This window comes from Cebus imitator, unplaced genomic scaffold (assembly GCF_001604975.1).
Source record: "Cebus imitator isolate Cc_AM_T3 unplaced genomic scaffold, Cebus_imitator-1.0 Scaffold642, whole genome shotgun sequence".
NCBI classification, from domain to species: domain Eukaryota; kingdom Metazoa; phylum Chordata; class Mammalia; order Primates; family Cebidae; genus Cebus; species Cebus imitator.
In genome coordinates, this window is record NW_016107957.1 from 646,313 (window position 1) to 663,179 (window position 16,867).

General features: G+C 38.8%; 1 protein-coding gene across 8 annotated transcripts in view; it reads left to right on the forward strand.

The window, feature by feature from the left end:
* LOC108295491 (utrophin) overlaps positions 1-16,867 on the forward strand; it is a 308,974-nt gene that overhangs the window by 160,786 nt on the left and 131,321 nt on the right. For all 8 annotated transcript variants that reach the window (XM_017517718.2, XM_017517721.2, XM_017517722.2 and 5 more), the window contains 8 exons: positions 38-219; positions 1,215-1,365; positions 2,904-3,023; positions 6,539-6,640; positions 9,510-9,617; positions 9,902-10,081; positions 10,905-11,074; positions 14,742-14,865. In XM_017517718.2, the coding sequence (XP_017373207.1) occupies positions 38-219; positions 1,215-1,365; positions 2,904-3,023; positions 6,539-6,640; positions 9,510-9,617; positions 9,902-10,081; positions 10,905-11,074; positions 14,742-14,865 (1,137 nt within the window). The remainder of the gene's footprint in view (positions 1-37; positions 220-1,214; positions 1,366-2,903; positions 3,024-6,538; positions 6,641-9,509; positions 9,618-9,901; positions 10,082-10,904; positions 11,075-14,741; positions 14,866-16,867) is intronic.

Consider the following 16,867-nt stretch of genomic DNA (forward strand, 5'->3'; position numbering starts at 1 on the left):
TGAGAAGCTCACAAATCATAACAATGTCCCTTTCTAGGCTTTTATGATGGAACTGACTGCACATCAGAGCAGTGTGGGCAGCGTCCTGCAGGCAGGCAACCAACTGATAACACAAGGAACTCTGACAGACGAAGAGGAATTTGAGATTCAGGAACAGATGACCCTGCTGAATGCTAGATGGGAGGCCCTTAGGGTGGAGAGTATGGACAGACAGTCCCGGTGAGTGGAAAGCCAAGACATGCACTTAATTCCACAGGCTGCTTTGCACAGTTGAGCTCTAGAAGGTGTCTGCATGTCTGTGAAAGCAAGATCATACAGAACTTGCCTTGGAAAAGTAAGACTCTTTTCTATGGGTAATATTGCTGGAATTCTGCATGATCCTTGTTTCCCCTTTGATGTGTTAGCCAAACCAAAAGGCCAAAGTTGGAATGCAGAACTTAACAAAAACGGGAAAGAAAACAGGTGTGGTGGCTCATGCTTATAATCCCAGCGCTTGGGAGCTGAGGTGGGTGGATCACTTAAGGCCAGAAGTTCAAGACCAGCCTGGGCAATGTGGCAAAACTCCTTCTCTGCTAAAAATACAAAAATTAGCTGGACATGGTGGACCACACCTGCAATCCTAGCTATTTGGAGGCTGAGGCATGACAGTCGCTTCAACCCAGGAGGTGGAGGTTGCAGTGAGCTGAGATCGCGTCACTGCACTCCAGTCTGGGCGACAGAGTGAGACGGTCTCAAAAAAAAAAAGGAAGAGACATTTCATATGGACAGTTACTTATTTGCAATATTAAAATCAGCTAAACATTAACTGGGTATGAAGACAGGTCTATGTAGTATTGATCTACTGTTCCATTTTGTAATTTTTTAAAAGCTTTCTCATGGTTTATTTTATTTCATGTATTGTGTATTAAGGAGCAAACTGCATTCATTGCCATTTCCACCTATTTAATAAGCAGGAATTCCTGATTGAAGAAACAATGATTCTGATATGAATATGAGGTGCCATTATTTGCATTCTTTGTCTGCATTTAATGAACTCCATTTAGGAAGAAATAAAAGTTGACTTTTCTGGCTTCTCTATTTAAAGGCTAAATGCTACCTTGAATGTTTAGACTAGGGTGCCTTCCCTTGCCCTGTATCTCCAGTGCCCAGAATATATATTTGACTTTGCACAGGGAAAAAGCTTGTAGGAATAATGCTGTGCTCCCCACGTACAGACTGCACGACGTGCTGATGGAACTGCAGAAGAAGCAGCTGCAGCAGCTCTCCACTTGGTTAACACTCACAGAGGAGCGCATTCAGAAGATGGAAACTTGCCCCCTGGACGACGATGTAAAATCTCTACAAAAGCTGCTCGAAGAACATAAAGTAAATCTGTCTCACATTTCTTTTATACCTTATCAAATACGAAAGAGCAGCACTTAGCATCTCAGAGGCTGATGACGTCTATCATTAACACGAGGTGGAGACACTTCTTCAGGGTTCTCTTCATTTAGCAGCTCACAGGGTGGATTTCATGGGGATGAGACTTTTCTGAGCCAGGGATGAAAGGGCAGGTAAAATTCTATATGTGCTGTGCCATTTTCTTATGAAAGTACATAGGTTTCATACAACTAGAGAAGAGTTCTTTTGGCCCTGTAAGTGGGTGAGAAGCCTAGCAAGTTGACTGTGTTTGTATGCCACTGAAAAACTCAAAAAACAAAAAATGAACCTTAGCATGTTGGCATTCATGCGGTATGTGGGTGAAGAGCACATTCTGAGAGGTGTCTGCACCCAGTCCTGTAAGGAGAGCTGTTTCTTCGTCTCTAATCCAGGAAAGCAGCAGGCATTAAATGGGAAACCAAAATTTGGTGGGCAATTTAATTTGGTCACAAGTTTAGGAGACAAATTTTTCATAGTGAAGATAAGGAAAGGTAGAGTAAAATATGCTCTCTAAATTGAAGAATTTTATTGATGAGTGAAACATGGATAACTGATAAGTAAAACTTTAGGGATACATTAAACACAACTCTGAGAAGCATTTGAGAACATCACTGATAGTGTTTAAATAAATTTTCTTCTTCTTTTTTTTTTTTTTGAGACAGTCTTGCTCTGTCACCCAGGCTGGAATATAATGGCATGATCTTGGCTCATTGCAACCTCCACCTCCTGGGTTCAAGCAATTCTGCCACCTCAACCTCCCAAATAGCTGAGACTACAGGCACATGCCACCATGCCTGGCTAAATTTTGTATTTTTAGTAGCATTGGGTTTGTACCAGGTTGGTCAGACTGGTCTTGAACTTCTGACCACGAGTGATCCACCTGCCTCGGCTTCCCAAACTGCTGGAATTACAGGTGTGGGCCACCACGCCTGGCCTATAAATTTTCTATACACATGTATCCGATGACTATGCTCTTCTCATGGAAAAGGTGAGAGAGTTGAAGGTGTCCATACTTCCTTAATTGCGTTCTCTTGTAGGTAATCAGAGTAACTCTTGAGTATCATGTAGCATTCTACTTATCTCTTTGTACCATCCTACACTAGATAAAATGATCTCTGACTTTGTATGTTTAAGCTCTGGACTTTTTTGCTTTACCACTTCTACACTTTTGTCTTAATTCCTAGTATGGATGCTCAACTCTTTTATGCTCTAAATTCTGGGGAAGGCCGGAACTTGAATAAAAGTGGTGATATTGCCATTTGCAGTCTGTTATGACATTGCATCCTCAAACTACCTTTGCTGATAATGAAATGTAAAGATGTATAATAGGATTAGTTTCATTAGTAGAACACTTAGGGTAATGATTGGAAATTTAAATATGAGGCCTCATTAAGTGTCCTTAATTACTATTGACAACTGAGTGCATTTTAAATAGGTAAATGTGAAAGAGTAGAAATAATGGTTTATCTTAATTTTTTCTCTAGAGTTTGCAAAGTGATCTTGAGGCTGAACAGGTGAAAGTAAATTCATTAACTCACATGGTGGTCATTGTTGATGAAAACAGTGGTGAGAGTGCTACAGCTATTCTAGAAGACCAGTTACAGGTAAGGGCCCTATAAAGTTGGATAATCCTGAGGGACCTGTGGTCTGAGACCCACTTACATATTGCCTCTATTCTTCATGTCCTTTCTCATTCTTTATCCAGAAGGGTAGAAAAACCCACCTTTGGTTATATTGCCCAGTTATGATTCTATAGTGTGTGCTTTACAGGAGTACCCAGGTATTGATTCCTTTACTTCAGCTCTTGGGGTGAATGGGTGGGATTGGTTGCAGTCGCCAGCTTCCTTATGCATAATGACAAGATTTGGAAGCACAGGATACTAGTCCGTTTTCACGCTGCCAGTAAAGACATACCTGATATTGGGAAGAAAAAGGGGTTTAATGGACTTACAGTTCCACGTGGCTGAGGAGGTCTCACAATCATAGCAGAAGGAAGGAGGAACAAGTCACCTCTTACATGGATGGTGGCAGGCCAAAAGAGAGAGCTCGTGCAGGGAAACTCCGTTTTTTTAAAGCCACCAGGTCTTGTGAAATTTATTTACTATCACAAGAACAGCTTGGGAAAGAAACCCCATGATTCAGTTACCTCCCACCAGGTTCTTCTCATGAAACTTGGGAATTGTGGGAGTCACAATTAAAGATGAGGCTTGGAGACACATGCAAACCATATCATTCTGCCCCGACCCCTCCCAAAGCTCATGTCCTCACATTTCAAAACCAATCATGCTTTCCCAATAGCTTCCCCAAAGTCTTAACTCGCTTCAGCATTAACTCAAAAGTTCACAGTTTAAAGTCTCATCTGAGACAAGGCAAGACCCTTCTGCTTATGAGCCTGTAAAATCAAAAGCAAGTTAGCTACTTCCTAGTTACAACAGGGGTACAGACATTAGGTAAACACAGTCATTCCAAATGGGAGAAATTGGCCAAAACAAAGGGGCTACAGTCCCCATCAAGTATGAAATCTGGTGGGGCAGAGTCAAATCTTAAAGCTCCAAAATGATCTTCTTTGACTTCATGTTTCACATCCAGGTCACGCCTATGCAAAAGTTGGGTTCCCATGTTCTTGGGCAGCTCTGCCCCTGTGGCTTTGTAGGGAGTAGACCCCCTCCTGACTGCTTTCATGGGCCGATGTTGAGTGTCTGTGGCTTTTCTAGGTTCATGGTGCAAGCTGTCAGTGAATCTATCATTCTGGGGTCTGGAGAATGATGGCTTTCTTCTCACAGCTCCACTAGGCAGTGCCCCAGTAGGGATTCTATGTGGGCCACATTTTCCTTCTGCACTGCCATAGCAGAGGTTCTCCATGAAAGCCCCACCGTTGCAGCAAACTTCTGCTGGGATATCCAGGCACTTCCATACGTCCTCTGAAATCTAGGTGGATGTTCTCAGACCTCAATTCTTGACTTCTGTGTACCCGCAGGCTCAACACCACATAGAACCTGCCAAGGCTTGGGGCTTAACCCTCTGAAGCCATGGCCTGAGCTTGGCCCCTTTTAGTTATGGCTATAGCAGCTGGGACACAGGGCACTAAGTCCCTAGACTGCACAAAGCATGGGGACCTTGGTTCCAGCCCACGAAGCCATTCAATAAGTCTCTAGGAAGTTCCAAACTTTCCCACATTTTTCTGTCTTCTTCTGAGTCCTCCAAACTGTTCCAACCTCTGCCTGTTACCCAGTTCCAAAGTCATTTTTATGTTTTCAGGTATCTTTCAGCAGCATGCCACTCTACTGGTACCAATTTACTGTATTAGTTCATTTTCACACTGCTGATAAAGACATACCTGAGACTGGGAAGAAAAAGAGGTGCAGTGGACTTACAGTTCCACATGGCTGGGGAGGCCTCACAATCATGGCAGAAGGGAAAGAGGAGCAAGTCACATCTTACATGCATGGCAGCAGACAGAGAGAGCTTGTGCAGGGAAATTCCCTTTATTGAAACCATCAGATCTCTTGAGACTTATTCACTATCATGAGAACAACATGGGAAAGACCTGCCCCCATGCTTTAATTACCTCCTACCAAGTTCTTTCCATAAAATGTGGGAATTGTAGGAGTTATAATGCAAGATGTGATTTAGAAGGAGACACAGATAAATCATATCACACAGGAACTGATCTTATTAAGTGATCCACTGACTTTTTCTTAGAAGCACTTGAGGAATTTGTTAAAATGTAGATTCCTAGGCTCTATCCAGAACCTAAATCTAGGTGAGGGAGGAGTGCAGTGAATTTTCAATGTAAGAAAAAATTATGTGCATACTGAAGTTTGAGAATTTCAGCCAGTAGGATTCAATATCCCAGTGTTTTTGGTAGATTAATGTGTGAATTTCAGTAACAGTTTTTGAAACTCCAACAAATTGCTTATTTTTGCACAAAGGCAATAGTGGATCTTTACAAGTCTTTAACAAATAAATTTATTGGTATTTCATCTGAGCAATGCTTGGATTACCTTGTAAGACATTGCCATTTTATTTAAATAAGATGTCTCATTAAATGAGGCAATCCAAACCAAACCATAATTTTATCACATGAGGTCCTTTTGCATTTGTAATATTTAAAGTTGGCCAGCGGTTCTAAAGCTTCCATGCAGTAGTTAGTTATTATAAGAACCTAAGAGCTAAGTATTCATGCCTTGACTGTTTACCAGTGAAGAATCTGACTTTCAGCGAGGTTAAGCAATGCTCCTGAGATTTAAATACACAATGAGTTATCATGCTGAGACTGGAAATCTATCTTCTGGCTCTAAGTTTTCTACCTTTTGCACTATGAAAAGCTTATTCTCATATTAACTATCAAAATAGTACAATATGAATTAAATAATTATTGTTCACATGTATATAGTACAAAAATAAATTTTAAGATTTGTTAATCATTATAAAATTGTAATAAAATGATTTTGGGGGAAATAATCATGAAGTGATTTTTTAAATAATCAAATTTATCTGCCTATTTAGTATTGCTAATACTGGTAAGAGTCTGTTGCTAGTTTATGTAACTTATGGGGAATTTTTTATGGATCACATAATATAAACAACAAATCATTTTTTAAATTGTCTTATAAAAATTCTCTTATTTGAAACAGTTTTTATAAGTTAACCATTTTTCATAATGTTGGTACTACAGATGAAAATTTTCTTGGCATGTAAAAGAGAGTTAAGAAATAGACATGCTGGTTTTTTAGATAAAAATTTGAAAAATTTGACGCACAAAAAGTAGATAGGTTTGCTTTATTTAGAAATTATATGTAAAAATGTCCTATTCTCATATAAAAACCACAAAGAAACAGAAAGAGCAGGTTTGGAGTCAAAGATACAGAGGACAGAGTTCTAGTTGTGCTGCTTTCTAGCTATGTGAAATCATTTGTTCAATTCTATGGAAATTAGTTTTTCTAATTCATACATTTATAGGCCTAGTTTGTGTTATTTTAAAGCAACTTTTATAAAAATGCTTTTTGTAAGTTGCAATGCTGTAATAAAGAACAATGGAAATCGTGAATTTCTTCAAGGATTGTGATAACCCCCTCTTAAAGCTGTGTTGACCAAGGACGGTTTCTTCTTGTTCTAGAAACTTGGTGAGCGCTGGACAGCAGTATGCCGCTGGACTGAAGAACGCTGGAGTAGGTTACAAGAAATCAATATATTATGGCAGGAATTATTGGAAGAACAGGTATGAAACTGTTTTCCATAAGGGGCAAAATAAATGGTGAAAAGTAACCTATCTTTTATTGTGACATTAGAATAAAAGTTGCCTTGTTTACTTTTCTTTGAAAGGAAAATATGTACATAATTATTTTAAAGATCAAATTTCCATCCAGTTTGTAACTGATCATGAAGCTTATTCATAGAGGTCATGTCCTTGGCTCCACTAATATGACCTGTTCTCATTACTTGGAATGTTAGTACTTAGATAGGCTATTTTCACGATTTGTTTGACCATTATAGTTATTAGTGGATTTGTGTTTGGTGATGTGTTTGAATTTGTATTGACACAATGCCTAGCCTATAATTTGTGCTCAGTAAATAATGAATGATGAATCCACTCAATACGTTGTGAACTTAATTACCTAGATTTTTTTCTTGATTTTTAACAATTATAAATATTGAAATTAATGGGATCTTATATTATTTAGCAACACCTTTGATTTAACACTGGGTCAACAGCATAGTTTTTCCACTAAGTGTTACCACAGTAGATGAACTTGTACAAAGCTGCCACCTTAATTTTTCAGTAGGAGTGGTGGCTCTTTGCCCATTCTCTGTCCTTCCAGAAAACCATCAAAACAAAATACAAATAAGAAAAACTTTTCTCCCCAAATGCCAAACAGTTGTGGTTAAAAAAAATAAGCAGATATTGGCTGGGTTCAGCGGCTCATGCCTATAATCCCAGCACTTTGGGAGCCTGAGGTGGACAGATCACCCGAGGTCAGGAGTTCAAGACCAAACTAGCCAACATGGTGAAACCCCATCTCTACTAAAAATACAAAAATTTGCTGTGTATGGTGGCGGGTGCCTGTAATCCCAGCTACTTGGGAGGCTGAGGCAGGAGAATCCTTGAACATGGAAGGCAGAGGTTGCAGTGAGCCGAGATTGCACTGCTACACTCCAGCCTGGGCAACAGGAGTGAGANAAAAAAAAAAAAAAAAAAGCAGATACTCTATTCCCACATCTCTCAATGTTCATTTTGATTCTTTTAAATGCATTTCATTTCCATCCATAAGAAGCAACTGTATTTTCTTCAGGGGAAAAAACCTGAGTGTATGATATTTTGTGGCTCCCTAAATATGGTGGCAGATAGTACACCTTAAAAAGCAGGTTGCAGAATTTGTCCAAATATAAATCGTTAATGACAACTTCCTTTCCCTCAATCTGTAGTCAGATTTTTCTTAAAAGGAACCACAAAAGGGACCTGATTCTGATTTCTGAAATATTTGCATTTTGCTTTATAAATATTTACATTTACTGTGAGCCTTGTATTTAGGCCAAAGAGTCTTATAGAATAGTTAAAATTTTACTTCAATAATGACCGTAGAAAAGCCGGGTGCTGTGGATCATGCCTGTAATACCAGCACTTTGGGAGGCTGAGGTGTATGGGTCACTTGAGGTCAGGCCAATATGGTTAAACCCCATCTCTACTAAAAATACAAAAAATCAGCCAGGCATGTTGTGGGCAGCTGTAATCCCAGCCAGCTGGGAGGCTCTTGAGGCAGGACAATTGCTTGAACCCAGGAGGCAGAGGCTGCAGTGATCCAAGATGGCACCACTGCACTCCGGTCTGGGAGTGTACTCTGTTTCAAAATAATAATAATAATAATAATAATAATAACAATAATAATAATAATAATGGTAATTACAGTAGAAGACATTGCTTGCTAGAGAAAACCATTGTGTTACTCTTCTATCCAGTAAAATAATTGCAAATTTGGAAGCAATTTTAATTTGATGATAAAAAATAGTTTAAAAATAGAGAGTGGCTGGTATTTCAGTCACTGGTACCACTTCAGGTTTTAAACTGACCTTTGACTTGTGTTCTATGATGATCTGACATTTTCGCCATACCTTTTGTGTGTGTGTATAGTATCTATATGTTCTGCCTAACGGCATCATTATTTATGTGCATATCTTATCAGCCTCACTAGGCAGAGGACACTATCCATATTTGTCTCTTATTTCCCCAATGTTCATTTTTTTGGGTGGTGAAATATAGAGGCAAGGAATAGTTGTTAAATATTTAACTGATAAATAAAATCACTGAGGAAGAATTGATTCCATTGCAAATACAGAATCAAGCTTTTTTTTCCCCCTCCCTGCTAAATAGAAAAGGGTTTCTGCCCTAAATGCTACATTTTGGGAAGAATTATCTCCGTGTAGCTCCAGTTGTTTTCCACCTCTTCTTCAGGATTTTCTCTCTACACGACTGAATATCCTCTGCTTAGAAAACATGCATGGTTGGCCGATGACATTTAAAAATATTTCTGTGGGCTTTGGGTGATCTTCAGACTTCTTCCTTTAATTATAATTACTGTTGAACATTAAAGGCTAGTGTGGATTTTCTGTGTGATACCATGGAAAGACCATTGGTTTTGGGGTGTGGACCCTTGACCCAGCTCTGCCATTAACTACCTGAGTGATCGCGGACATGTAACTTGACTTCTCTTTCCTTCCTCTCTAAAATGAGGGGCTGAGACAAGACAATCTCCTAGCTTTCTTCTGCCTCTAGAAAGTTATAATGTAATTCCTTTGGAGACTTACATAGTTGGATTTAGCCTTTTCCCTCCACCTATATCCTTGAGAATTAGGTTTCATTACCTAGGTATGAAGCTAATGTCAGATTGTTCTGTTACAAATCTGAGAAGGATAATATTTTAAAGAAAGATATCTTTCTGGGTCATTTGTGCCTCAGACTTAGGTGTTTGAAGGCCTTCTTATCCCCAGGTAAGGGTGAAGCCTCTGATAAAAGTTAGAAACTTGGACACATGATTTAATTGAATTACCAAATGATTCGGTAGATAAAGTTCATCTTCTGTTATTACTTTTAGTGCTTATTGAAAGCTTGGTTAACCGAAAAAGAAGAGGCTTTAAATAAAGTCCAGACCAGCAACTTCAAAGACCAAAAAGAACTAAGTGTCAGTGTTCGACGTCTGGCTGTAAGTGATGTGGTTGTCAGCATCTGTGTTGTAAGCCTATGATCTCATAACGTTGTATAGCTAATGGTTCATACAATTTAGTGAATACAGATTACAGCTCATTGCCTAGCATTAGACTGCTGTCCTGTAACAATATGGAACCATGAGAGTTACGTTTTAGCAGAGTGAACTGCAGAGCATGAACATTTTACTATAAAATATATATGTTTAAATTTTTTGACTGGGGAACAGAAAGATAAAGTCTTGTTAAAAGAGAGTCATGTAATAAATATCCAAAATATTAGATTTTGAAGGAAGACATGGAAATGAAGCGTCAAACATTGGATCAGCTGAGTGAGGTTGGCCAGGATGTGGGACAATTACTTGATAATTCTAAGGCATCTAAGAAGATCAACAGTGACTCAGAGGAACTGACTCAAAGATGGGATTCTTTGGTTCAGAGACTGGAAGATTCCTCCAACCAGGTATTTTTTGATTTGGGTCATATGTTGTGCCATGAGATAAACATTTAGAATTTAAATGTTCAGGTTAGTTTTAATTTATATAAAATAGTAGCAAACAAACTAAAAAGTTTGTTCCTTATACCTGAGGAAAAATTGACATGTGAAAATCACCTTTCTAAAGTAAGTTTTAATAGATTCTTTAACTATCCTGTAATTTAATTCACAGTCACTGATTACACTTAGCCAATAAATAATCTAAATATCTTAAATCTTAAGTAATCTAATCTTTTAATAAGATTATTTAAGTATTTTAATGAATTAATCAAACATAAAACATTGGTTTGTAGACAGATGTTCCTAGCAGCATTATTTATAAAAGCCAAAAAGTGGAACAACTCAAATATCCACACAGAGATGAATGGATAAACAAAATGTGGCTTGTGCATACAATACAATATTATTTGATAATACAAAATAATGAACTACTGACATATGCTGTAACATAAATGAACGCTGAAAACACTACAGAAGCCAATTACAAGATTGTTTGCACTATAATTCCATTTATAGGCAATGTCCACAATGGGAAAATCCACAGAGACAGACAGTAGATGAGTGGTTGCCACTGGTAGAAGTGGGGAATGGGGAGTGATGGTTTATAGGTATGGGATTTCTTTTTGGGGTGATAAAATGTTCTGGAGACAGAGTGTGAGGATTATACAACTGTATAAATATACTAATAACCATTAAACTGTAAAGTTCAAAGGGAGAATTTTATAGCGTGTGAATTACATCTCAACGAAGCTGTTATAAAAATTGAACTTTTGGATGGCTTTTATTTCAGGTGACTCAGGCTGTAGCAAAGCTGGGGATGTCTCAGATTCCTCAGAAGGACCTTTTGGAGACTGTTCGTGTAAGAGAACAAGTAACTACAAAAAAATCTAAGCAGGAACTGCCTCCTCCTCCTCCCCCAAAGAAGAGACAGATCCATGTGGATATTGAAGCTAAGAAAAAGTGAGAAGAGATAGAGAAATTGTTCAAATGCAATATTGTACATACTGCATTATCATTAATCATATGCAAATATAGACATAATTATTGTTATGAAAATCCAACTAGTAAACCACTCACTGCCCCTGTCTTCTGAATATTCTACTTGGCACTAGCTAAGCATCTAAATTTTCTTGGATGATTTTATTTATCCTATGTTCAATTTGGAGAACTTTGTGATCGAACCTTTCTTTTTTCCATTCCCTTTATTCTCCTTGGAAGGATATGATTGTCCATATCTCTCTTTTTATTCTTTCTTTCACTTCACAACTTGACAATTTTGCTTTAGGTAGACATCCCTATTCTTCGGGAATCTCTTTCCTCTTCTTATCGTTAAAAATACTTAATATAGGAAAAGAATTCTAGTGTCCTTTTTTCTTCCCCTCTCCCCTTATTCTTTTTCATGTTTTGTTGCTTCTTTTGTGAATTTCTTTGTCAGATTAATTAACATATTCTTCATATTTGGATTAAAGATCCATCTTTGGCATTAAATACTTCTTTTAGTCTTATTGGTTCCAAAAAAAACCTCAGGATCTCTAGAAGAAGAATAATCACAGCTGACATATATTGAGCTTTTACTGATGTCAGCTATTCTATTATATTATACTGTGTGCAGGTACTGTACCTGACATGAACTGTAGCAGGTAATCCTCCAAACAATCTTTGAATAACGTTACTCTTTCCTTCTTATAGGAGAATCCCATTCTTGGGCAAATGGGCAGTTATTCTGGGCCTGAATGAAAATTATATGCTTCCTCCAAGTTAGCTTTTGTTAGACAAAGCAGCATTCCAATGTTACCAGATGGTTTTTATTTTGATAATAAGGCTATGTTTCTGCCTCCTAATTGCATCTTCCTATAGGACCAGCATACCTCTGAGTTGCAAGCAGCCCTTGAGGAACCTTTACTTTTGGAGCCAAGACAGCACAGGAAGAAGATGCTTCTAATGTTAATATTAGCACAGATCTCACATTTCCTCAGTGCATATTATCTGCTTGGTATATCTGGCAGTGTATCTCTCCAATACTGACTTTGCACATTTGGAAGCACAGAAGGTTGTAGAAGACTAGGGTACATACTGTGAAATCTTACTTTAAACATGACTGTATTGTTTAGGGTACATTGTGCTGTAAGAAACAGAATACTGTGCCAAAGTGTCTTAAACAATGAGATCATTGGTGATCCCATATTACAAGAGGTTTGGAGGTAGGGCTGTTTTAATGGGAGGGTGTGGTTCAGCAACCCTCCATCTGCAGTCTCTGTCATTCTTGGGTGTTGGCTTTTACTCTTAGCCTTGTCTTCTTGGCAGACTCCTGCCCTGTTCTCGCTGATGCCCTGGGTGCATGGAAGGTTGAAACTATCTGGTCTTTCGAGTCTCTGTAGTTGTGTTTTGCGGGACTCTGACAGCAAGGAAGAATTATAGAGAGGGGGTGTCTGTTGCATGGGCAACCAGCTGCAAGGACCACAGCTATTGACTCCACGACTTGACTGAGGCAGACATTCCTTCAGTTAATTCTTGGACAAATAGAGCCGCGAATACATCTGTTCATTACAGTTAAATCTCATTATTAGGAAGGTCATTTTTATGCTCAAATTCTGCCTCCTCTAAGTCTACCTACATGTGCTGGTTCTTTTGGAGTGATATGGAGCCACATAGCCTTTTCAATGTGACGACCTCCTCAGTCTTTGAAGATAACTTTTATATGCCAGTTTTTATTGTCTTAAAGTACAGGGGATCCTTAACCATGCCTATGTAACATCATTTCCAGACCCTTTTATATCTTCTGTCTGCTGTAGAAACCACTCTTAGTTTGCCTTCAAATGAACTACCCCAATAATTGATGGCCTTAAATGACTGCTCAATGCAGTGCCTCGTTTAAAATGTATGCTTAAAAAATGGCAGCTCACTTCCAGTTCTCTTCCCCTGGTGCTACTGTGTGGTTGTTTTTACCAGCTCAGGGTACAGAGGGACAGTTATTTCCTAGAATATTGATTATCTGTTCCTGTGACCTGTGATTATTGTGTCACTCTTGCCCATGTTGAGAGCAGACGTTGACTGAGTCTCCAAGGTCATTGTAAATATGTGATTTTTAGGTGGCCATTTCTTCTCTAAAAGATTGTATAGAAAGCTGTTGTTAAGATGAGGAGGAACGTACCCTGTTTGAGCAATACCTTGACCCCAGCTGTTAACTAGAGCATCACAAAATCCCTCACCTATTACAGGGAAAATCTACCTTGATGAAAAGATAAAATATTCATTATTCACCAGAAACACTTTAAGCAAAGCGTCTCACAAGAAATCAGCAGTAACAACTTGTGTCACTGCTTAACGTACTGAGAAGCTATGTGAAGAGGGTAATAGTTAAGAAGACAGACCATCTTAGTTTGAATCCCAGCCTCATCCCTTGTTACCTTTGTGACATGAGGCAGTTATTGAAAACCTCTGTGCGTGGAGTGCCTTCATCTCTAAAAGGGATAATAATAATGTATACTTTATAGGGTGAGGATTCCTTGAGTTAATGATAGACATAAAACACTTAGAAAGGGGCCAGGTAGAGGGGCCAGCAATCAGTGATCCTGGCTTCTCTTGTTCCTCCTGCTGTGATTTTAACCAATCTTCTCAACATGTCTCAGACCTGTCCTTTTCATCTTCTTTCCCACTGCTACTATCTTAGTTTTGACTCCCGTTGCTACCACAGCCTGTTCTCTGCTCTTTTCTGTCTTTAATACCTTCTCCTCGGTGAACACTAAAGGTTAAATAGAATCATGTCAGTTCCATGCACAGAACTCCCCCTTGGCTCTCAGCTGCCTTCGCGTTAAGTCCAAACTCTGTAATGTGTCCTGCAGGGCCTTCCCGTAACTGGTCCATGTGATTCTTGGCCACATCGTCAATTGTCCCTCCCTTGTGAGTTCGGTACTCATTATTCCAGACACACCTAACTAATACTTGACAGTGTACAAAATGTGCTCTTCCCTTTCTTTGCTTTCCCTTGGCAAGGGAAACTCCTCAATGTAATGCTGTCATTCTCCTCTTAAGAAGCCATCCATGCCCCGATTAGATTAGAAGCTACTCCTGGGAATTCCTGGAACTAGCACCTAGCAAATTCTTTGGTTAATGCCTGCTACTTTCCATTGCTTACTAGACTAGAAGCTCCTTGAGAGCTGAGATTTGTATCTGGTTCACTTTTATATCAAGAGCCCAGGCCAATGCCTGACATTTAGTGAGGCTCAATCATTACATATTGAAGAAAAGAAGGTGTTAACTTTAGGAATGTCTGTACTTGTTCTTTGCTGATATTATCTAACCAAATCTGATTTTTATTATCTACAAGCATTTATAAAAATACAAGTGATTCTTTATAAAGGTAAAACTTATTTGAATATATAAAGTTTTAAAAATTTTTATTTGATTATTTTCTTCAAGTGTTTATTAACACTATAATATTATTACTCTTTTCATACTTTTAATTGTAAATATATGATCTTATTTGGTTACCGTATTTCTGGGTTATTGCTTTTGGGGGAGTGTTAAAAGCACATAGTCCTGATGAGCATTTGGGTTACTCTTTCCGGAGTCAAGTAAAATAATAGAAGAAAACATGACAAATGGTCACCTCTGAATCTTCAATCAGGTTTGATGCTATAAGTGCAGAGCTGTCGAACTGGATTGTGAAATCAAAGACTGCCATTCAGACCACAGAGATAAAAGAGTATAAGAAGATTCAAGACACTTCTGAAATGAAAAAGAAATTGAAGGTAAAACATAAACCACATATACCCCAGTACATAAAATAGTTCATCATGCTGGATTTTCTTTTGGCATAAAGATGTTATGGGATTCAAAAGCCTCCTGTAAAATAAATGTAGGCAGAAGGTAGCTTTTAGCACATTGTAGTGAATTTTGAATCCAATCATGCCAGCTGTCATCAGACCCCTATTTGGAGGAGGCAATTTTTTTCCATCTTTGTCAATCATTGAGATGTACAGTGAGGGACACTTCTTATGGTGATCCAGTTAGTAGTACTAAGTTTAGATCACCCTTAATCTGGTACCTGATAATTTCTGACTTTATATAAACATTATGCTGAAGATGTTTTGCCTTCCAAATATAACATACTATTTTAAATCAAGAAGTGTCTTTAATATGTTTCCTTTAGAGTTTTTAAAAATAAATACTATTAAGACGTGTGAGACCTTAGCCCTACTGCTTCGCATGCTTATGTATGTTACTGAAGAGTGTGATGGGAGCTTGCAGAGCTTGGTGCTTGGTGCTCATACGTCCCCTGCAGGTTACTGCATTAACTATTTGGTCACCTGGTGGAAGTCTGCAGTGACTTTTGTATCAACAGTGGAGTTTTATTTTAAAGAGTGTGGAAGATATTTTAAAAACAAGCTGTGCATAAATATCTAAGGTTTCAGTTGGGAAGTGGTGGGTGAAATGGGAAGTGAGATGAGGCCAGGATTGCGGGTGTCTTCATATAATAGCAAAGTCCAGAGGGTGAGGTGGTCTGAGCTGGAACTTGCAAGAGGGCTTAGGGCACACCAGACACTGGGAGCGGTTTTCTTTGCCCAGAACGCCCCTCCATTAAGCCCACCTTGCTGTGTGGTTGAAATGTCCCCACTCTAGGAGACTTCCCTTGGCCTCACTAGAAAGGTTTCAGTGATTAATCTTTTGACTTCATGTGACTTTGGCCATACCTCCATGAAAGCCCTTCTTGCATTTATGCTGTTGTTTGTTTATATGTTTGCCTGTGAGGGCTTCAAAATTGAAGATGATCTTCCATTGCACCCTTTTTGTTTCAGCACTTGTAAAGCCCTTGTGGCTCATGGAAGCAGAGTGTGGTGATTGTGGGTGGGCAGTGGGAATGGGGAAGTTGGTTGAGCTGAGAGCACCTTTATCAGAGCCCTCTGTACAGAGGTGGGAGAGCCAGAAGTGGTCTGTGTTACATCATTTCATATGCTCTCACAGTTCTGAAAAATGGGTAGATAATTTTAATGATCACTGACCACCCAGCTGTCAAAGACATTCAGGTGGCAGAAAATTTAGTAGTAACAGTGATCTTCCTGGAACAAGTCCCACAAAATATTGATAAGTTGAAGTCCATCGTGTGACTCAGGCAGATTTTACTGGCAGAAACTGTTGCTATATTTGGGGTATAAAATAAAATTGTGTGTGTATATGTAAGGCATGATTGGCATTCCTTTGTGTTTCATGTAATATTTATCTATACATTTATTTTGTTTCAGAAAAGTAGTATTAGATGCCAAAGAGTTGGAAAAAATATATAAAATAAATTTCATCATTACTCTAATCCCTTATTTTTCTTGTAAACTGAGGAAAGATAAACTTATTATTATTATTATTATTATTATTATTATTTTAGTGAAAGAGTATCTTGTTCCAATGGATGAATTACCTGGCTGGAGAATCTGTAGTCGAGTCTCCTGCCGTATTAAGAGGTAGCAAAGGCTGGGCACAGTGGCTCACACCGGTAATCCCAGCACTTTGGGAGGCTGAGGTGGGTGGATCACCTGAGGTCAGGAGTTTGAGACCAGCCTGACCAACATGCAGAAACCCCATCTCTACTAAAAACACAAAATTAGCCAGGTGTTGCGGCACATGCCTGTAATCCCAGCTACTCAGGAAGCCAAGGCAGGAGAATCACTTGAACCCGGGAGGCGGAGGTTGCGGTGAACTGAGATCGTGCCATTGCACTCCAGCCTGGGCAACAAGAACGAAACTCCATCTCAAAAAAAA